The sequence below is a fragment of the Diabrotica virgifera genome, chromosome 7 (assembly GCF_917563875.1).
Source record: "Diabrotica virgifera virgifera chromosome 7, PGI_DIABVI_V3a".
NCBI lineage: Eukaryota > Metazoa > Arthropoda > Insecta > Coleoptera > Chrysomelidae > Diabrotica > Diabrotica virgifera.
The window spans coordinates 94,976,223-94,999,848 of record NC_065449.1 but is presented as its reverse complement, the minus strand read 5'-3'; the positions used below and the strand labels follow the sequence as shown (position 1 = coordinate 94,999,848).

Genomic DNA, 23,626 nt, shown 5'->3' with positions numbered 1-23,626 from the left:
TCTCCGTCTCCATCGCTATCATTATATCTGTCTATGTGAATGGCCTAGCTCCATTTCATTTTTATTATTTCTTCCACGATATCCCTGATCTTCGTTCCACGCCTTATCTCAATGTTTCTTATCTTGTCTCTTAGAGCCCCCGCAAACTGCAGACTGTTTATCGGCCGATAGTTTGGTCGGCTTCTTAATCAGTACAGAGAGGTATGCGGATGCGCACATTACACCGATTCAGTCTCAGCCGACAAAAAAGTTTGATGGGCTTCCCGATTGCATTCAAACTAAAAAGTCGGCCGACTATTTAATCACACTACGCCGTGCGCACACAGGACGATTGTTTTGTCGGCCGACAGTTCAGTTTGCAGAATTCTCGAATAATTTTCGGATTCGGAATGTAAATGACGGTTTGAATTTTTGAATACAGTCATGTTTAAGACAATGAAGGAAGGTAGCCTTTTGTTATCCTTTAAGAGAAGTAGAGAACTACAGTAATGTGAACAAAAATGCAAGTTGATGGGAATGGAGGTGTTTTTCAAGATATATGTTAATTTAAAAAAGCGGCCCATGCTAGCTGTGCTGTTCTTTTAATTTCAGCATCATGATTTGGTTTTCCCAATTTTATGATACGAGCCAAGTGTACACAATGTTCGACACTTTCTATGTTAGGTTTTTATATTGTTACATTTGTCTGTTCCTGGCTCATTATTTTTGTTTGACTGTGTTTATTTTTAAGCCTGCACCTCCGGAAACTTCCTTTATTTGTTGGAACATTTCATTTAATTATTGGATAGTATCTGCTATTAAAATTATGTCATCTTCAAATCTCAAAGGGTTTAGGTATGATCCCATGATCCGCAATTCTACCCCTGTCAAAATCGCTAAAATGGTGGTAATTTTGGTGTCTTCGAACTCAAGGTATATTCTTGCACTGAATACAATTAGACTGAGGAATAATAACTAAAAATTTCTGTACCAACCGGCAGGCCCGCCGAGAGGGGGGTACAGCCGGTACATTTTACCAGGGCTCGGCGATGTAAGGGGCCCGACGTCGACCAGACCAAAGACGTAATTTTTCTCGTTTTTTTTTTGCTTTTCACTTTATGTGCATAATGCGTTTAATTAATACTCGGATATATTTCATATGAGCTTTACCTCTATTTTGAAATATATTTTATTGTTTTATTTCAAAAACGGCGCAAGAAGCTTGTCAGATTTTTTTATGATTTGCCTGGGCCTAGTAGTGACGCGACTAATAATTTTGAGCCCGACGAAATATTTTGCTGTGAAATAGATTGTTTAAGCAATTAAGAAATTTAACCCGCTGAAGAGGAAAGATCCTTTAGTTGTCTTTCTCGTATTAAAAATACTTTGAGATCTACAATGAAATAGGATCGGTTCACTGGTCTAGCAACTTGGTGCATAGGGCTTTTTTCATCGATTGTCATTTGTTTCGATCTTCTGTCAGATGTTGTGTAATCTGTGTATAATATTACTATACACGGATTATACAACATATGACAGAAGCTCGAAACAAATGACTGTGAATGAAAAGCGCTATTGATAATGATTTGGTAAAATCGTGCGATTTTTCGAAAATTATACAGTCCGTCTAATATACTTACCGTTGCACGTCATTTTCTACGTTAGAGATCTAAGTTGACATTGTTGCCCAATTACAAAAAATTCTTGAATTCATTTTAAATAAAATATATGTATCACATAATTTTTGCGGAAGTGGATTATACAACAAAATAAATTAATATTCATTGTAAATAAATAAAAACTTTAGAAATAGAAAACAAGAATTAAGTTATAATCTTACATTAAAGTAAATAATAAAAACAATAAATATAATAAAACAAAAAGTAGAATACAAACAAATCTGAAGTGTAAACACCGCAACTGTCAAATAAATGTTACCAATTTATGTCAAACTGTCACCTTTGTTCGATTACAGTTACAGTGTGTTCCGTACAAATGTGCTTCATAAAAACGCTTTAAAAGTTATTATTAATAGAAATTTTCAAATATTATTTCTACGCGTATACTTATAATAAAATATGTCTAGTGGCTGTAATTCCAGTGTACTCGGCAAAATGATTCTAAAAAAGAACAGACCTACCGCCTAAATATTTCGTGTTGATATTATGTGACGTCACGGGCGATGACGCGGATGACGTGCAACGGTAAGTATATTAGACGAAGTATAGACATCTTTGCCAATCAGAAAACTTGAAAAGAACCTGTACTATAAAAATTTCCCTATTATAAATACAAAAATATGTATAATCAAAATTTAATAAAATTTATATTGAAATGTTTCTTATTATTTATTATTGATACTTTTATTTCTTATAAAAATGAAACAATTTTTTTCGCTCTTTACTTTTTGTGGGTTCCCGCTCTTCACTTTGTACCGGGACCCGCTCATCTTTCTCGGCGGCCCTGCCAACCGGTCTTCATAAATTGGTCTTTTCACAAAAAAGTTTAAAGATAAAACTTTATTTTTACAAAAACTATAAAAGATAAAACATAGATATTGTTATCATAGCATGCTTGAAATATAGTCATTATGCTGCCAAAAAATTAAGTTCAAGAAATGATTCCTTCTGGGTGTAACACTTCTAATGTCACTGAGTTTATATATTACTACACACATCGGCGTACGTTTCACTTTATGTTTTGACTTAATTTGTTTGAAAATGAATCGTGACGCATGGGAAAAGTTATAGCGGACGAACAATAACAGGAGCCTTACTTTGATGTTCATGTTAAGGTTGTTGCTTTTAAGGAATAAAAGTACTTACTTTCTTTTTATTCTTACGTTTTTCTCCAAATTATCAACCTTCGTCTATCCAGAAAATTAATTGAAACATTCAAAAATTGTAGTATATCCAAACAGTAAATCAACGTTGCTCCGAAACTGGAGTTGGCAATCATTACCGTGAGTCTCTCTCTTCAATCCTGACCCCCCCCCCCAGGAAGAATAGTGGTCGACGTGATGTCGTGTATTGTCCGTCTCCAAAGATCTCTGTCTCTGGTCATTTCTTTTAACTCACTCTAGGTCTTTTGCATATTCCTGTTATCTGATCGATCCATCTTGTTGGGGATCTTCCTCGTGATCTTCGGCCTTCCACCTTTCCTTGTATAATGAGTCTTTCCATGTTTTCTGTGTTGGCTCTCATAACATGTCCAAAGTATTTTAATTGTTGGAGATGGACTTTACTGGAGAGCCGTTAGCTAACTTTTAGCTCTCTTAAAATCGAATTATTTGTTCTATGGTCGGTCCAAGGAATTCGTAGCATTCGTCTCCAACAGAACATTTCAGTGGCGTCTATCTTTCTTCTTTACGAATTTCTCAGGGTCCAAGATTCACATCCGTAAGTCAGTATTGGGAATATTAAGCAGTTGATCAACCTCGTCTTTAACGCTCTTGAAATTTGACAGTCCTTCCATATTGTGGTCATTTTTGCTGTGGCGACTTTTGCTAGATCACATCTACGTTTTATTTCTTCCTGTAGTGACTCTGTGTTTGTAATTAATGATCCCAGATATAAGTATGAGCTCACAACCTCAAACCGATCAATTGTGGTTATACAGTGCGGTGGAATAAGTGTTGCCCCCCCCCCCTGTTAACTTGTTTATTTTAAGAATATAAGCAAAACGCTCGGACAGGTCGATTTTTAAACTAACCATAGTATATTATAGCATCAACGTTTCGAACTTTACGCGATCCCTCTTCAGGTGACAGGCATAACTTTGATTTTTTTAAAAGTAAAGTACATCATGTGACACCTCATTTAACAGCTTTTAAAATACTGATTTCAAAAATGTATAATACTTTAATCCTTTTTGAGATCGCAGGCCCAAAATTTCGGTCGAACTCGTTTTAAACGCATTTATTTTTTTCGAATTCTGAGAAAAGTAATAAGTATTTTTGAAAAGTTTAAACACAGAATGAAAGATTAGATTACTACCGAGGGCTGACAATGCCTTAGAATAAACAAAAAGTTTCTTTTGAATGATATATTTGAAATTAAAAACCACACTAAATTTTCTCTTTTTTTCACCACTGTGACTTATTAAAATAAACATTATAGGAGTTCTCAGGGACTTTGGACCATCGAGAATACTGTAATATTTCATTCTGCGTTTAAATTTTTCAAAAATATTTATTGGTTTTTTCAGGATTCGAAAAAAATGATTGCATTTAGAAAGAATTCGACCGAAATTTTTCGCCTACGCTCTCAAACAGGATTAAAGTGTTATACATTTTTGAACTCAGTATTTTAAGAGCTTTTAAATGAGGTGTCACATGATGTACTTTCCCATTAAAAAAAATCAAAGTTATGGCTGTCACCTGGAGAGGGATTGCATAAAGTTCGAAACGTTGATGCTATAATATACTATGGTTAGTTTAAAAATCGACCTGTCCGAGCGTTTTGCTTATATTCTTAAAATAAACAAGTTAACAGGGGGGGGCAACACTTATTCCACCGCACTGTATGTGGATGATTGTTATGTAGTCTATCCACTATCATGATATTTGTCTTTGATATGTTTAATTTAATTGCAGACCAAATATTTGACTTTCGTTTTCAACCAGTCGTATAAGATCAATCAGCCCTGCTTGTCTATTTGCAAGAAGGGCTGTGTCATCTGCGAAACGTAGGTTGTTTATTTCATGACCATTTATTGAGATGCCTTTTTCCCATCCTTCAAGTGCTCTTCTCATAATATGCTCTCCATATATATTGAATAATTGTGGAGATAGTATACATCCCTGTCTGACACCACGTTCTGGATGAAATTCGTTTGAAAGTGTGTCAAGCACTTTAACTGATCCAGTAGTGTGTTCGTATAGTTCAGTTATAAGCGAAATAAGGTGTTGGGGTACGCCCACTTCTTTTAGTATTTGCCATAGGTGTCTCGACTTGACCCTGTCGAACGCCTTACGATAATCTATAAAGCATATGTACAGTGGAATATTTAATTCCCTAGATTGTTCGATTATCTGTCTTATATTTGACAGGTGTTCTCTACATACTACCTCTCTACCTTTGGTAAATCCAGTTTACTCTTGTGGAATTTCTCTTGCATATGTAGCATTATTTTACTGGAATGTGATATAAGAGAAACAGTTCTATAATTGTAGCATTTATGGAAGCTGCCTTTTTTATGAATTGTGGTTATTGTAGATTTTGTCCAGTCTTCAGGCCATTGTTTTGAATGCCATATTTGGTTACAGAGTAGATGAAGTAATTTTACGCCAGTTTCTTCTGTGGCTTTGAGCATTTCTGCTGTTATCATATCTGGACCTGGTGCTTTATTATATTTGAGCTTACTGATCGCGAGTCTTACTTCATTTTTAAGTATATCAGGTTCTTCTTCCATCTCGTCAGAGATTTGGTTAACAGGTTCTTGGCGTTGATCATCTTTATATAGGTCCCTGCAATACGACCTCCACGTCTCTGCTATATCTTCTCTGTTTGTTCTCAGAGTTCCAGTGTTGTCTTCAATGGCCCAAGTTCTGGCTTTAAAGTCTCTTGTTATAATTACCGTGAGTAACTTAATACATATAAAGAAAACATTATTTTAAAATTAAAAAGTTATCCTAAAGTAAATTTTACTGGAAAAGAAGAAAGTTTATCAAATACTTCTAAAGTTAATTTGGGGCCCATTATTAAATTACTACTTGCCTTCTCTAGCCTCTAAACTCGTTTGAAAAGATCTAATTACTTCAAAACTAAACATTAAATGTAGCTCTTTGCTGAATGTAACAGAATCTGTATGCTGCATAGGTCATCATCTGCCAATCCCATCAGCTTCAACTGTCTATTAAGCTTACAGTGTCCTGTTAACAGACCTACGGCTTTGACGGTTTTCCTATCTTTGCTTATTAGGTCCGCCGTAAAGTTTGGCGAATGTTCTATAATGAACGTTTCACCTATACCTATAACATACTTAGATGTAACATTAGAATCATATAAACAGCTCTAATATGATAAACACAATAAAAACTAAAACTGTTTTATAGCCGCACTATTTTCTAGACATTCGGTACTTATTGAAAGTTATAAATACATCAGTAAAATCAAAAGTTTTATCACTTTCACCTTCAGACATAACATACAATTGTTTTAATTCTAGTTTGTTTTTAAACTAAATTTTAGTATTAGAGTATAAATTATCGAATTGAAAAGACATAAAACTCAAAAGATTGGAAAACCAAAAACGGACGGTCTAAGTATATTTTTCGAAAGAGGTTTTGAAACTTTTCTTGTTAAATATTATTTTATATGGAATTAAACCACAATTAATTGTAATGAGAATTACATTTTACATTTATTTCCTCGTCTCGATTTCTAATCCGAAAATAATTTTCAACAAACTCTTTAAAACAAAAGTTACAATGACTTAAAGGGAAAGCCACAAAATGTCGCCTGTCAAAATTTTCAATGTGTTTTAAATGCATTCATTTGTTTCGAATCCTGAGATAACTAATAAATATTTTTGAAAAATTTAAACGCAGAATGAAAGATTACGTTATTACCGAGGGCCGAAAGTCCCTTATAATAAATAAAAAGTTTTTTTTTATTGCCAGAGAGAAGAGTGACAGTTGACACTTTTGGACAGTGGAAATATATGATTTAACCTACTCTTGCACACGTTATAATTCCTTTACGTTTTCTTGAATAAAATAGTTTAAATGGTGTCTGATTTTCACAGTTTTGGTAATTTCGAACCCCGGGAAAACATACCTTTCTTGTAACACTAAATTTTCTTTTTTATTTTCACCCCTGTAACTTTTTAAAATAAATATTATAGAAGTTTTCAGGGACTTTCGGCCCTCGGTAATAACGTAATCTTTCCTTCTGCGTTTAAATTTTTCAAAAATACTTATTAGTTTTCTCAGAATTCAAAAAAAATTATTGCGTTTAAAACGCATTGAAAATTTTGACAGGCGACATTTTGCGCCTTTCCCCTTAACCAGTAAATGTTAATTTGTAGACATTTACAGGTGAAGTATTCCTTATTACATTTTGTATGCTTTGGATGACAATATAGTTTAAACCACCCGAAAGGCTAGGGGGGCCACGGCCCCTAGACATGGGCACCAATGTCCAGGAAAAAAATAACATTCGTAGCTAAGGAACATAAAGGATTGGTGTAATATCAGAGACGTGCTTCAACGACGTAGCCACAAATATTGCAAAGAGCTGAGAACGACACTCTACACGAAATGTACAGAGAACCGGCAACGTGCGGCCAAGCAGATGGTACACAAAGAAGAAGAATCAAGAAATAACACAACATTTACCTTGTGTGTGTGTGTGTGTGTGTGAAAAAATGGCTTGGATGCGAGTCCGTTAGACACAGATTTTTATTTTATTTTTACCTCAATTTATTAGTTTTGTTATATTTATACGTATTTCACTTAAAGGATTATATTTGTTTCTTTCAAGTAGTTTATGAGTAATTTAAATATTTCCATTTTATGACAACTTAGTAGATATTCTATACTAATTGGAAAATGAACTTGTGTTTGTCGTAAATTGTAATATAATTGATTTATATATCTCTCGTTAATTTTGCATTCCAAGAAAATATGGTTTAAATCTCTAATCGAAACATTATCACAAAAACAGACTGATGAATTAATTATTCCTAATTTGTGCAGATGTGCCTCATATTTCCCGTGTCGAGTTTTTAATCTGACGATAGTAGAAATATCTTGCTTTGGCAGGTTATATTTAAATATATGTATTCAGGTGGCGGAGGAAGTTCTTGATGTAAAGAAAAATATAAATTTTTTGACATGCTTGTAATATTATTCCATTCTTTTTTCCATATTTTATTTATTCTAACTTTGACGTCATTTATTGCATCTGTCGATAAGATGTGAGTTAGTATCTCACCTTTTTTTATTGCATCTTTGGCTAACTCATCCACTTTCTCATTACCCAGTATACCGGCATGCCCTTTTGCCCATATAAATACTACTTCCACTTTAGACAAATTATTTTTTATATTACATAAAATTTTTGATTTGTATGAACTAAAATCAGTATTTTCAATTGCATATATTGCAGATCTGGAGTCTGTTATTATCACAGCTTTTTCAATATTATTCTCTTTGATCCATTCTAGAGCTTTTTCGATGGCTATAATCTCAGCTGTAAAAATACTACTAATACTAGATAATTTGTAATTATTATGTTGATGGGTATTTTGCACATACATAGCACATCCTACTCCTGTTTGATTTTTAGAACCGTCTGTATAAATTACTGTGTAATCCACAAAGTCGCTCAGTATAGATTTTACTAAAATATTATTTAAATGATTTGATTCTGTATATTTAGGAATTATGATTCTGGGTTTTTTTATCAAAGTTTTATACGGAAATTTATAAATTGGTAATAATTTACTGTTGTGTAAATCTGTATAATTCCTGGTTTCAATGAATGCATCTGTTAGTGGTGGTGAATTTTTTATTCTCCAATATTTACTAGTTAAGTTTTCCATGTTTAATAAAGCCAGATTTGTTAAAAGGTCTGACTCAGTGTTTCTTAGCTTTATGCAGTATTTTTGAGCTAAAAATTGTCTACGTAAATTTAATGGGATTTCATTACACTCTGCTAGCATAACGTTTATTGGAGTGGATATCATTGCACTTAAACATATTCTCAAGCATCTGTATTGTATCCGATCTAAAAATTTTAAGTTCGTATTGCTTGCTGATCCATATATCCAACACCCATAGTCCACGACTGACCTAATACAAGCATTGTAGAACAATAAAGCTGTTTTGGGATCTGCACCTCATTTTCTGTTGGTAATACACCTTAGTATATTTATTTTTTTTTCACACTTACCTTTGATGTATTGAATATGTTTAGTCCACAGAAGTTTATTATCTAGTACTATCCCTAGATACTTATACTGATTCACCACTGGTATAGTACGCCCACTCGAGGTTACGTTTCCCGGTGCGCGCAACCTATGCCTGGTGAAAAACATAATATTGGATTTTTCTGTGGACATTGTCATATTATTTTCATTTGTCCATTGTATAATAATTTCAACTATATGTCTCAATGATCGTAGACAGTCGTCGTAGGTTTTTTGGGTGGAGTATATACAGATATCATCTGCATATTGTAAACATTTAATATTTTCGTCAAACAAACTATGAATACTAGCAGAATATAAGTTGAATAATGTTGGACTTAATACTGAACCCTGTGGCAGACCTTGATTTACAACTCTTGGTCCGTGTAGTATATTTCTATGATCTTTTAACCATACTGTTCTATTAGTATATAGATTTAATAGATTATTACAGATTTCATTATTGAAACCAAGTGAAAACATTTTATATTTTAGTATGTTAAGATCTACTGAATCATAAGCTCCTTTTATATCCAGAAACAAACAAACTAGGTACTCATTTTTAGACAGCGCAATTTGTATATCTGTAACTAGCTTTGTTACTACATCCAATGATCCAAGACCTCGGCGAAATCCATACTGTGTACTAGGTAAAATACAATTTGATTCTAAAAACCATTCTAATCGAGCTTTGATTAATCTTTCAAAGGTTTTACTTATACACGACATTAAAGAAATTGGTCGATATGACTTGGATACATTTTTGTCTTTATTAGCTTTTAATAATGGTTGTATGATATATTTTTTAAAATGATCTATGTATTGCTCTCCTACCCACCAACTATTGAAAACTTTAATTAATTGCTCCTTAGCTATTATGGGTAAATTATAAATTAATTCATAGGTAATAAAATCATATCCAGGAGTAGTATTCTTCGCTGTTTTCATTTCAACCTCCAATTCTTCAAGATCAAACGGAATTTGAAGCTCATTGCAATCTATTACATACATGCATATTATTATCAATAGTCTTTAATATATTTGGTACATAAGTTGGTGCATATGTATCTAATAATTCCTCAATAATTGATTGCGTTAGTGGAGGTTTTTTGTGAGTGTTATTCTTATTTGATATTTAAAAAAAAAAAACTAAATTTTTGATATTGGTGTGTTTTTATTTAGTTGATTGATAAATTCTACCCAACATTTTTTTTGTTTTTGTTTGAATAGTAGTTTACACTGTGCTTGTATTTTGCGTAGATCTATATAATTTTGAAAATTTGATACTCTATTATACTTCTTTAAAGCGTCTTTTCTATCTCTCACTTTCTCGTCGCAATCTCTATCCCACTACACTGGTCTTGTGTTTTTCTTACTAGCGGCTGTGCGACATTTCATTGCCTCACAAGCTGCTTTATTAATATTAGAGACTAACTGTTCAAAATTGTCTTCAGTGGAAGTAATACTTTCATTTTCCATGCTGTGTGTTAAAATATTTTAATAGTTTTCGCAGTTGGCCGAAGATTCAATCCATTTTCTACTTGGTTGTATTATGCTGTTATTATATCTCCTTGTTAAGATTGTACTTATGGGAAAGTGGTCTGAGCCTAGCGTATCATCTAAAGGATTCCATCCTATGTAACCGATCAAGCTTGGTGAAGTAAATGTTAGATCCACTGGAGAAGGATTTTCATTTGGTCTAGTAATTTTTGTAGGTCTACCATCATTTAAAACAATAAAATTGAGATTTTCTAGAGCGTCTGCTAAATTTTTACCTTGAATATTGTCGTGCACCGAGCCCCATATGCTATGATGTGCATTGAAGTCCCCACGAATTATACTTTCTCCTTGTATTTGTGTAAATATGTTCGTCCAATCATTTTTTGTAGCTTGTACATTTGGTGGTTTATATATACATATGATTGATATTTTGAGGTCTTCTATATATATTGCACAAATTTCTATTTTTGGATTAAAGTTGTTTCTAAATTTTATTTCAGAATAACAAAAATGATCTTTTATAAGTATTCCTACGCCACCATATCCATCTGCTCTACTTTTATTTATAAAATTATAATTATTTAATCTAAAACTTTGAATTTACCTTGTTGAATATTGTTATTCACTTAATTTTTCTTTCATATGGTGTAAGAGCTAGCAACGTTTTCGAGAAATCATTTTAAGACGGCTGATTCTTTCATATATTGTTCCCTATACTTCCTCGAACACCGTACCGGCCATCTGGCTGCTGATATAGGTTGCGTTCATTACAGCGCAGCACACCTGTACAGTGTACAGGTAAACACAAAATTAGGGTGATTGATTAGTGTGAAAAAGCTTAGTAGATCCGCTATAGTAATAGATAGCAATAAAAGTTAATAACAAAAGTTGTAGCTAACTTTGCGCTTCACATTACAAAATTAGTTAGAATGTTACAGGGTGTTCGATAACATAGTGGCAGACCAAACTTTTGTTTTTTTAAATGGAACACCCCATATTTTATTTTATATTCGAAATCTTCTTAACTTCCCCATCACAAAAATATAAAGGTTTGTTACGTTATACATGGTATATACAAAGTTATAACCAATGTTCTATGAAAATCGTAATAACTTCAGCTCCCCTTAAATAAAAACAAGCACAACAGCAATGGTTTATTGGTGCCATATTTTTTTGTTGATTGTCAAAATTTATAAAAATGGTTGATATTGCTAATTTTCTTTATATCGAATACAGGGTGAGTTAAAACGCAAGTACATTATTTTCACAGTAATTTTAAATAGAACACCCTAATTAATAACTGGCTCTGAAAAATGAAAATATCTCGAAAACTGACAAATTTAGGTATAGGGAATATTATACAAAAATTAAAGTACGGTAATGATATTTTTCGATAGTAATATAAAATACAGGGTGTTCCATTTAAAATTTCTTAGAAAAGAATGTACTTGCGTTTTGACTCACCCTGTATTCGATATAAGGAAAATTAGCAATATCAACAATTCTTAAAAATTTTCACAATCAACAAAAAAATATGGCACCAATAAACCATCGCTGTTGTGCTTTTTTTATTTATACAGGGAGCTGAACTTGTTACGATTTTCATAAAAAATTGGTTATAACTTTTTAAAAGCCCTATATAACATAACAAACCTTTATATTTTTGTGATGGGGAAGTTAAGAGGATTTCGAATATAAAATAAAATATAGGGTGTTCCATTTAAAAAAACATAAGTTTGGTCTGCCACTATGTTATCGAACTCCCTGTAACAATCTAACTAATTTCGTAATGTGAAGCTGAAAGTTGGCCACAATTTTTATTATTAACTTTTATTGCTGTCTATTACTGTCTAACACACTCATCAATCACCCTGTATATTGATTTTAAATTATTTTAGGACGAAAAAATTTTTGTCGTTACTTTTTAAACCACAGAAATGTCTGTCAATTACAGTTCATATTTCTAATAATGTTTAAAAAGTATTGACAAAAAAATTTTTCGTCTTACAATAATTTTAAATTCGATATGTTTACCTGTACAAGTGTGCTGCATAGTAATGAACGCAACCTGTATCAGTAGCCAGATGGCCGGTACGGTGTTCGAAGAAGCATAGGGAACACTATATGAAAGAATCAGTCTTACCACTCAACAGTATCCATAGCCTGGTTGATCGTAAAGTAACATAGTAACGAAGTTTTGAAAGTTTGAAATTTAAATCGTAACGGATGTAATGATAATGAAATACATAATTAAATTTCATTGTTATCCTGATAACTATATTAGTTAATTTCACATATTCAAAAACACGGAATGTAATCTACAAATATTGATAAGGGAATACATATTATGTTCCTTAACAACACGTAAAATTTGATTAACCTGTCTGAATTTCGCTTGGAAGATGTTCCGATTAACTTCCGGAATAAAAAAGAGATATATTAATGATACTTACGGGGCTATCCTAGTGTAAAAGTACGAAATTCATATACTTTTTTTGGGTATTTTTAAAATAAAAAGTACTGTACCGATTCTTTTGCCAAAATTTGCATGGGCATTTATTATAGAAAGAAGTACACGTAAAAAAGTTTTCATAAAAAAATATTGAAAATTAAACGATTTATGCGCCACCTCGCTGGCATTGTGAAAAAAAAACAGCTCCATTGCTACAGTGATTGAAGCTAATAGAGATTCTGAAACAAAAAATTTCAAAGTGATTATTGAAATACATATTTATGTCATTTTCTATACCGTTAACTAGGGTTTTTGATTGGATAAAAAATGTCAATTTTGCGGTTTTTGAAACCATGAAAATTTTTTAGCTATTTTAAAAAAAATTCAACATTTCGTCATTTTTCTAAATTTTAATATTTCAATAATCACTTTGAAATTTTATGTTTCAGTATCTCTGTTAGTCCCAATCACTGCAGCAGTGGAACTGTTTTTTTTTTCACAGTGCCAGCAGATGGCGCGTAAATCGTTTAATTTTCAATATTTTTTTATGAATTTTTTTATACCTCTTTTTATAATAAATGTTCGTGCAAATTTTCAAAACAATTGGTACAGTACTTTTTATTTTAGATATTCCCAAAAAAGTGCGCAATACGTACCTTTAGATCCTTTGTTAGCTATAAATTCGTCGTTTGATATTGTTATTTGAATTGTTTATTATTAAAGCTTCCTGATAATTGAAACACTTAAGACAAATAAAATTAATTATATTTAAAAAAATTCCCCGCTAAAATGTTCATTGTAATCATTCGAAAGCAAAAAACGTGAAGTATATCCGTGATCATTCATTTCTGATGACGTCTGTAGTCTATAAACCTTATCCTCCTGCACTATTAATCGCTACGAAACAGATCAATTGAATTTATAGTAGCTAATCCGTAATTTATTATTGTTTCAGTCTGAAGATAACAAACAATTGATAAAATTTGACAGATTAAGAAACCATGGGAAAATCGGAAGTCCAGTCTCTACCAATACATCGTCCTGAACCAAACCTTATTTGTGTACCGGCCCCTTGTAAAATCTTACAAAATAACTGTGTGAACGGTTTAGAAAAACTAGACTTAGGAGAAGAACTCGAAAACGTCGTTGAAGAGGAAGACAAAACCGTGGCAATACCAGAGGGTTACGAAATATATAAACATCAAATGGCTGGACATATGGATAAAGGGGATAATATTGGTAAGATTTGATACTTTGTTAATTTTATTTACTGATTTAAAATATGTTAACAATAATAGCACAGAATTTGTTGTTGAAATCATAGTATACTAAGAAAAAACTTGAAATTGGGAGATATTCGTACCATGAGGAAACAACTATAATAGTTATTCTTCTTCAATATCCATCTGCTATCGAAGGTTGGAAATAATGGGTATGCGGATCCTGTTGACTGCCGCTCGAAATTGTTCTGCACTACTGCATTCAAACCATTTTCTCAAGTTCTTAAGCCAGGATAATATTCTTCGACTTCACTCATTTCGCCTTCCTCGAATTTTGACTTGCATAATAACTTGTTGTTGTGGTTGTTTATTTTTGTTTATATGACTGCGGACACTAAATCCATTCGCCAATTTTACTATTTTTATTTTATTTTATTAGTCATTTTTTCGTATCTTATCCTAAGACTAATACTAATATTAATCTCTAATAAACAATTCTACTAATAAATAATTATTTTTGTAAAAGACTAAGTTTTCACTCCAATGGCATATAACATATCCCACCAGAATGAAAACAATGGGAACCTTCTCTGGTTACACCTCCGAGGCTTCTACAATTTGCAAGCCATACGGATGCTGAGACTAAGGAAGATGAGGGAATTCTACAATTTACAATTCACGTCACATCTGCTCAGCGCGGTAAAGTTCCAACGAGACTGGTTCCCTTCATACTCCACACAGAGTAAATGTAAATCAAAAATGTAAATCACATTTTTGATTTACATTTACTCTGTGTGGAGTATGAAGGGAACCAGTCTCGTTGGAACTTTACCGCGCTGAGCAGATGTGACGTGAATTGTAAATTGTAGAATTCCCTCATCTTCCTTAGTCTCAGCATCCGTATGGCTTGCAAATTGTAGAAGCCTCGGAGGTGTAACCAGAGAAGGTTCCCATTGTTTTCATTCTGGTGGGATATGTTATATGCCATTGGAGTGAAAACTTAGTCTTTTGCTAGCGGTTGCCGCTGGGGCATCTATGCCATTTCGTTCGTTGCAATTCGGGACTGCACGCTGGGGTTTGTTTTGGTTGGATCAGGGAGAGCAGCATATGTGCCTCCTGATGAGAGACTAATAAGTTTCGAAACCGGTAGAGGTGCTTGCAGCACTCTCTGATTGGACTGGAATATGGTTCGGCTGTATTTTCGTTTTGGAACGAAATTGAAAATGGTTATTCATTTTTAATTATTTTTGTATTTTTTTTTAATTTTTATATTTTTTTTGTTTTTTTTTTTTCTAAATGATGTTCTCAGAGTTCCACAGCAAAAACTGCAACATTCTTCTTTAGCCCTCTACTTAATTCGAAAGCTTTTTACTATGGACTGTCCACGTTCGTCATTCATTTTTATCTACATATTTTTTTATTATATTTTTTTAATTATTATATTTTATTATTTTTTTATATATTTTTTTTGTTTATATTTTTTTATATTCTCCCTCTTTTTCTTAATTCTTTTTTATTTTTTTTATTATATATTTTTTATTTTTTTCTTCTTTTAATATATAACAATTTACAAGAAATACTTTATATTTTACAATTACAATTTAAGTTTAATATCTAAAATATGTTTATACAATAGTCGGTATACCAACTCATTGTTTTCTAATGTTAATAAATAGTTTAAATTAATGGGATGGTGGACATCAGTCAAAGAATACAGTGAATTTAAAAACATATCAACGTTATTAGAAATAAGAGAACAGGTATTTGTGTTGTAGGTTACCCAACTGACCACAAATACATTGTGGACTATCAGCTAGATTAAGTTTAAATATATATGATGGTGTAAGACAGTGGTTAAATCTCATTCTGCGTATGGTTCTTGTCATATCCTTTGTCGACTCCATTTTAGAAAACCAAGGTTTATGTAGTTATGTAGTTTCTGATTGATCTGTAATGGTTTCCTGTATTTATGTTCTTATCAATATACCTTTCTTTCCATTCTTTCTTAAGCTCTTTGAATAAATCTAATTCAATATCTCTAGACGTACAAAGATAAATGTAAGTTGTAATAATGAGTATTCTGCACTCTCATCACATGTCGTAAGAACTCAAGTTTTTGTCTTTTGGTAGTTAATATTATTTCTGCTTCATTTCCTATCCTTCTAGTTACTTCCACGTTTGACATCCTTTGAATCAATGATATTCGTAGGATTTTTGTGTATCACCAAAATTCAGAGGCGGCCAACTTTGATGCACTTGTTTTAGTGACCACCCTTCCAAGCCATAAAGAAGAGTAGATGAGACGTAACACCGAGGCATCCTTAATCGTAGTTTTAACCTTATATTCCTACAACAAAGAAACTTTTTAATTATGAATGATGCACGTGCTATTTCAATCTATCTATCTATCTAATTAGCCTTCTTAGATCCATTTTTAGACATAGGCCTCCCCAATCCTTTTCCATTCTTCTCTGTCTGTCGCTACAGTTATCCACCTATTAGAGCCCAAGTGCTTCTTGGTATCATGTGCCCATCTCATTTGGGGCCTTACTCAGCTTTGTTTATATTCCCAAGGTTAGTGTTGGAAAATTGCCGAGAATGAAAAATCAGAGAATATTCTCGATATCGAGAATTTTCTGAGAATGAACCCTACGACGCACTTAGGGATATTGTTGAAGATAAAATAGGGTATTAAAAATCATGAAATCATATACATAATTATGAGACTAAACAACAGTGTTCTTTATATATAAACAAATTACAAAAACAACAGAGGACACAAAATTTATTTGATAAAAAAATGAAAGTTTCTTACCACAAATAATGCAAGTAATGGATGTGGCGATTTAATCAGAGAAACATGAGGTCTCAGGTTCAGAATCTATTTCTATCATTAGTGGTGGGACAAGTTGTGGAATTTTATTTTTCACGAGTCGCCAGCTCAGTCATGGATTGGTCTACGTCTAAAGGGGCATTTAGACGGGCTAGTTTTTGAAGCAACATGTTGCCGAAAATATATTATATTTGGTATGTTTCTGGCAACATTACAGCCATCTAATGAAAATATCGCCGTATGGCTGAGCCAGGTAGCCGAAATTTTACTGGTATCTGGACACTATTGTACTGTCTGATGCGTTACCGATAAAGTCGAACTGCTGTGGAAAATTTTGCATGTTGCTCTGTATTTCCTCTTTATTTCCTGTACTCTGTTGAAATTTAATTTGGTTTTGTCAAGACATACAAAGAAAAGATGAATACGTGGTCAAATGAAATCACAAGTCCTTTTTTGGCATACAATAATAATGTATACAGGGTGTCCCAATTTAGAGATATAACGTTGATTTTCTTAAATGGCAACACTGTCATTTTGATAGCTATTTTGATAAAGTGTGTAACGTTATACATAACTGCAAAATATCATATTTTTTCTCTACCATTTACAAGATAATAAAAAATAACAAAGTTATGTCTGTAATTTGGAATAAATTCAATAATTCAAATACTAATTGTATTTTTGAAAAATACTCAGACCCGTCGATTAGTATTTCAAATTGTCATTTTTGAAATACAATAATAATGTATACAGGGAGTCCCAATTTAGATATATGACGTCATCATTGATTTTCTTAAATGGCAACACTGTCATTTTGATAGCTATTTTAATAGAGTGTGTAAAGTTATACATAACTGCAAAATTTCAAATTTTTATTCCCTACCATTTACAAGATAATAAAAAATAACAATGTTATGAAAAACAAGTAATCGAATAATAATTGAATTTAATTAATCCACGAGGAAAATAAACTTCCTGTAGCTGGCTGTATACCATAAATCACAAAAATACCAAGTTTCTTGTAAAAGGTATATATTAAAATACCCTAAATAAGGGTCACAATACAAAACGTTTTCGGATTAAGGAATCCATCATCAGTGTTTAAAAGCCCTAAAATTAAGTATAACCTAATTAAATGAGATAAAAGTTAAAATTGACAGAGGTTTTCAAGAACAAGAGGTCATACTTACAAAATTTGCATGCCTGAGCCACCAAAATGTATAGGGTAAAAACCCTTTAAATGTAAATAATAAAGATATTTTACATATTTATATAAAATTCATACAAAATTATATAAAAAAAAAATTAAAAAAAATATCTTTATTATTTACATTTAAAGGGTTTTTACCCTATACATTTTGGTGGCTCAGGCATGCAAATTTTGTAAGTATGACCTCTTGTTCTTGAAAACCTCTGTCAATTTTAACTTTTATCTCATTTAATTAGGTTATACTTAATTTTAGGGCTTTTAACACTGATGATGGATTCCTTAATCCGAAAACGTTTTGTATTGTGACCCTTATTTAGGGTATTTTAATATATACCTTTTACAAGAAACTTGGTATTTTTGAATTTAATTATTTCAATTAAGCAAATGCTCATAATGTTGCCCATTGTCTATTTGACAATAATTAAGGGCAACATTATGAGCATTGGCTTAATTGAAATAATTAAGTAATTCAATTATTATTTGATTACTTGTTTTTCATAACTTTGTTATTTATTATTATCTTGTAAATGGTAGGGAATAAAAATTTGAAATTTTGCAGATATGTATAAACACACCCTATCAAAATACCTATCAAAATGAGAGTGTTGCTATTTAAGAAAATCAACGATGGCGTCATATCTCTAAATTGGGACACCCTGTATACATTATTATTGTATGTTAAAAAGGACAATTTGAAATACTAATCGACGGGTCTGAGCATTTTTCAAAAAAACAATTAGTATTTGAGATATTGAATTTATTCCAAATTACAGACTCTCTCTGTATAAATAACAGTTGCTAATCTTGTTGAGATTTGTATTGCATTTCTCATGTTTGATATTTCTTCTCTATTCTTGGCCCTATCATATTTATTAATAGTTCGAAATCACTTTTTGACATTCTTGTAAAATTCTTAAACAAATAATTGTCTAGCATTATTTCCATAGTTAAATTACTCATTGTTTCGCGTTTACTTAGAAAAGCCGTATCCACATTTTTCGTTTTTCATTTTTCTTTTTTATGTAGCGTCTTAGTACGATTAAGGACGCAGCAACTCTCTAGAGAATATTCTCTTCTTACATCACTACCCACGGTCTCCAATTTATAAGAATTTTCTTCCATCGGTCTTCTTTTTGTCTTATATTGTGTCCGGCAAATCTCCACTTCAATTTTGCAACTTCTTGTCTAACATCCCTAACTTTGGTTTTCTCTCTTATCCATTCGTTTTTCTTTTTATCCATTAGTCTTATGTGCAACATTTGCCTTTCCATTGCTCTTTGCGTTTTTATGATTTTGTCCATGTTTGCTTTTGTAAACGTCCACGTTTGGGAACCATAAGTGAGAACAGGGAGTACGCATTGATTGTACACCTTGGTCTTAAGATGTTATGAATATCTTTTGTTTTTGAGGGCCAACAGTGGCGCGTCATCAATATAACTTCGGGAGATAGTAGCACACCTTTTTTCGAAAGTTCTGTGAAACTGTGGCAACAGTGCGTCGGTACTATTTGACATAACTTGAATATAGTGACATTAACTCATAGGCGCGCTAAATGGAAGTAATAGAAAACAATTTTATTATTAGTAAAGAAATATTTATAAAAATAAACCAAAATAGGTGAAAAATTTATTAAAAGCGTGTATTTTGGTTTTTTTTTTATTTAAATTTAAAATTTAACTTTTCAACTATTGATGATATTTCTAGACTAAAAAATCCTCAAAAAATTTATATACTCGCATTAGAATTCGAAATATTTTAACGTAAAATATATTTACTTATAAGTAAAACTCACAATTATAGACTAAGAGTCGCTATAGGTGAAATTTCTTAATCATTTTAGGCACGACGGGACCCTATAACTTAAATAGTAGAACCTAAAAGAAAACGTGTGAGCACTGTGTCGTCACTTTCCAGTGGCGCACTTTTCAGTCTACAGTGGCGCATCAAACTTTCCACTTATGGACGGGATACATAAATTAAAAAATACCCTCCCTCATTACCAGAATTTAATTTTTTTCATTTTTTTTAAGTTCTATGTGATTAAGACATAAGATTCATCGTAATTTTAACCCACCACCCCCTTCTCCCTGCCCCCACCATCAAAAACTTTATTTTTCGATTTTATTTTTTTTTTTTTTGGTGGGATGCAATCAATTTTAAAATTTCAAAAAATTCACACACATAGTTAAGGCTTTTATAAAACACGTCTATTTTTTATAGACCTGTAGGTTGAGTGTACATAACCTCAAAAAATTAAAAAAAAATTTTTTTTTTTTGGGAAAAAGTATGTAACTTTTTTTTGGGGATAGCTGCAGATCTAATTTTTTTCTTAGTCTTGTGTATTTTATCAAACACTATATTTCTAATTTTTTTCAGATTTTTCTGTAACGTTGGTCACCTTAAAAAAACCCAAAAACTGTTTTTTAAGGGGGTTTTGGGGGGTTTGAACGTGTTTTTCTGATTTTTAAATATTCTAAAGGACTCAGTTACTTCAAGTTACATATAACCTATAAAATCAAAATTGATTTGATATATTATGAAGTCTATAAAATAGGGAAAATCCCCCAAAACCCCCCAAAAAACAGTTTTTCGGATTTTTGAAGGTGGGGAGCCTTACGGAAAAATCTGAAAAAAATTAAAAATATAGTGTTTGATAAAACACACAAGATTAAGAAAAAATTAGACCTGCAGCTATTCCTCAAAAAAAGTTATACGATTTTTTGAAAAAAAAAATTTCTTTTAATTTTTTGCGGATATGTACACTCTACCTATGGGTCTATAAAAAATAGGCATGTTTTATAAAATCCCCAGCTATGCGTGTGAATTTTTTTAAAAATTTTAAAATCCCACCAAAAAAAATAAAAACGAAAAATGAAGTTTTTGATGGTGGGGGCAGGGGGAAGGGGGGTGGTGGGTTAAAATTACGCTGAATCCTATGTGTTAATCACATAGAACGTAAAAAAATATAAAAAATTTAATTCTGTTAGTAAGGGAGGGTAACTTTTAATTTATTTATCCGGTCCATAAGTGGAAAGTTTGATGCGCCACTGTCGACGCATGTGCCACTGAAAAGTGACGGCACAGTGTTCAAACGATTTCTTTTAGGTTCTACTATTTAAGGTATAGGGTCCCATCGTGCCTAAAATGATTAAGAAATTTCACCTATAGCGGCTCTTAGTCTATTAACAATAACAATAATCTATTTTTTCAAATAGTCCAGTAACTTAGTTCTATTACACAAAAATATAATAAATTAATTATAAATAAACACTACGAATTGTTAAAATAATACACTACTGCACTGAACAGATATCGATACGGAAAACAGAACTTTAGAGAATCGTGCTATTATACTTAGAAATCTGATGCAGGTTTGTCAAAATGACAGTGACTATTTCCTATGATGCCTAATCAGTTATTAGTTATAATATGTTCGATTTCTTGTTAGAATTAAAAAAAGTTTAGTAGTTCCAATGTGACACAAAATCTAGGCATGGGATAAAAAAGTTTATTTGAAGAAGAAAGTGTAGGTATATAGGCTGTTAGTTATGATTTTGGTCTTGCTGTAATTCATATTAAGTCCTATCTTTCCAGCTTCTATATCCAGTTCTTTCATCATTTCAAACATTTTTTTATATATATTTCAATACGTGTCTTAATTTCTTTGGTTTTGTCTACATTTGATGTTATCCATCTTCAATAGTCAATTGTATGTTTGCATGTTCTGATTAAGTTATGATCATGCATTTACTTTTCTTTAAATTCATCTTCAGTCCGTACTCATGACAGCGTTCATTAAGACGTTGACATTCTTGTAAGTCATTGTTGTTATCTGTCTTCTGAGAGCGCTTCTTTAAATACCGCTTCACTGCAGACATTGAAGAGTAGCGAAGACAGTACGCAACCCTGGCAAACTCCTCTCTGTATTTTGATATCTCAGGTGTTCTGGTTGTCAACAGTTACTTGGCAGTGAATATTATTTTTTTAATTTTCAGCTATATTCATCAACTCAGAACAGCAGCGCATTGGTTTGAGTATTATCAAGTGTAAGGCTTTGTTGAAGGATCTATGACGGGTACAATATCAGAATGGTCCTTGAACATGGACCTTGACTTTGCTTGCATATATTCTTATGAATACTATCAGATACTTTAAATTTAAAGTAGAGGAAAATACTTTGATTAATCAATGAATGTTTTTATATGAATGGCACATGTGTGTATTTAGCGAGTATAAGTGCTATCAGTTTTTTTGTTAACACTATCTCGAATTTGTTATTTTTCAAATAATTACTCAGATAATGATCAATTCAGTTTTTATAGCATGCAACACTGTGTGGGTCTTACCAGATTGGTATTCTAATGATTTCTCTTGCACTTGCCTCGTTATAAGGGGCTGTCCATTAATCCCGTGGGACTCGAAAGGGGGGAGGGGTCCATAAAGAAATCACGAAATATCACAAGGGGTGTAGTAATACATATATCACGTGTATTTTTTTGCAAATGCGCGATACTAAACCGTAAAGTGGCGTTACGTGTATGGATTTATTTTCGCGAAAGTGGTGAAACGCAAAATCACCAGGTGGTGAAGTGTGCTGATCGCGATATTTTGTAATAGTCCAATGGCCTACATATTCAAAGCCTCGATAGCATGTTGGCAGGACGTTTGCACCATTTCTTTTGCGTCGGTCTCTTGAAATTAGTCCAACGTATAAAGGCTTAGGTATACGATTTCTGATATATAATTCTGTATTGCCCTAACCTTAAGAAGGTTCGTCAGCTACTTTTGGAACGGACATGCCAGCGGTGCGCATTGTACCTACAGAAAAAAGGTAAGGCACATTTGAAATCTTGTCACAAGCAACTGAATCCTATAGTCCGTCTCACCTTGACTTTACAGTATAAGGAACATAGGCAATGCAGTCCTTATGAGAGTTTTTAGCGCGGTGATGCCGACTTTATCAAAAAGAATTTGTAATCGAACATCAGAGAGATTAAATTAAAATTATTTTAGAACGGCAATCTACAATTTTAGGATTCATATGCGTTTATGTTTATTTGATATACTATAATTATTACGCATATGAATCCTAAATTGTAGATTGCCTTTCTAAAACAGTTTTAATTTCATCTCTCTAATGTTCGATTACAAATTATTTTTGATAAAATCGGCATCACCGCGCTAAAAACTCTCATAAGGACTATGTTCATTATATCATTCCCTATGTTCCTTATACCTGTATAGTCAATAGTCCATGTGGTGAGACCGCTCCCGTCTGGAAAAATTTCTGATTCGGTTTCTTTGTAGATTCCTATTCAAAAATGTCCCCTTTAAACAAATCTGAAGGGTGCCGGGCGGAATTTTTGGGCAGAAATTGTTTAAACAATTTTTTTAAACAAATACAAAAGATCACGTTTTTTTGCTCCGGAACTTATATTTTTAAGTTTTGTCGGTCATTATGAACAAGAAAGGTATCTTGTAAATTTTCTCAAAAATTGATAGTTTTCGAGTTATAGGCG

At 32.2% G+C, this 23,626-nt stretch overlaps 1 protein-coding gene across 5 annotated transcripts in view; it reads left to right on the top strand.

The window, feature by feature from the left end:
• The window catches only part of LOC126887846 (inositol polyphosphate multikinase), a 203,350-nt gene that overhangs the window by 141,807 nt on the left and 37,917 nt on the right, over positions 1–23,626 (top strand). For all 5 annotated transcript variants that reach the window (XM_050655737.1, XM_050655739.1, XM_050655738.1 and 2 more), the window contains one exon: positions 13,800–14,083. In XM_050655737.1, the coding sequence (XP_050511694.1) occupies positions 13,846–14,083 (238 nt within the window). In that variant the 5' untranslated portion in view covers positions 13,800–13,845. The remainder of the gene's footprint in view (positions 1–13,799; positions 14,084–23,626) is intronic.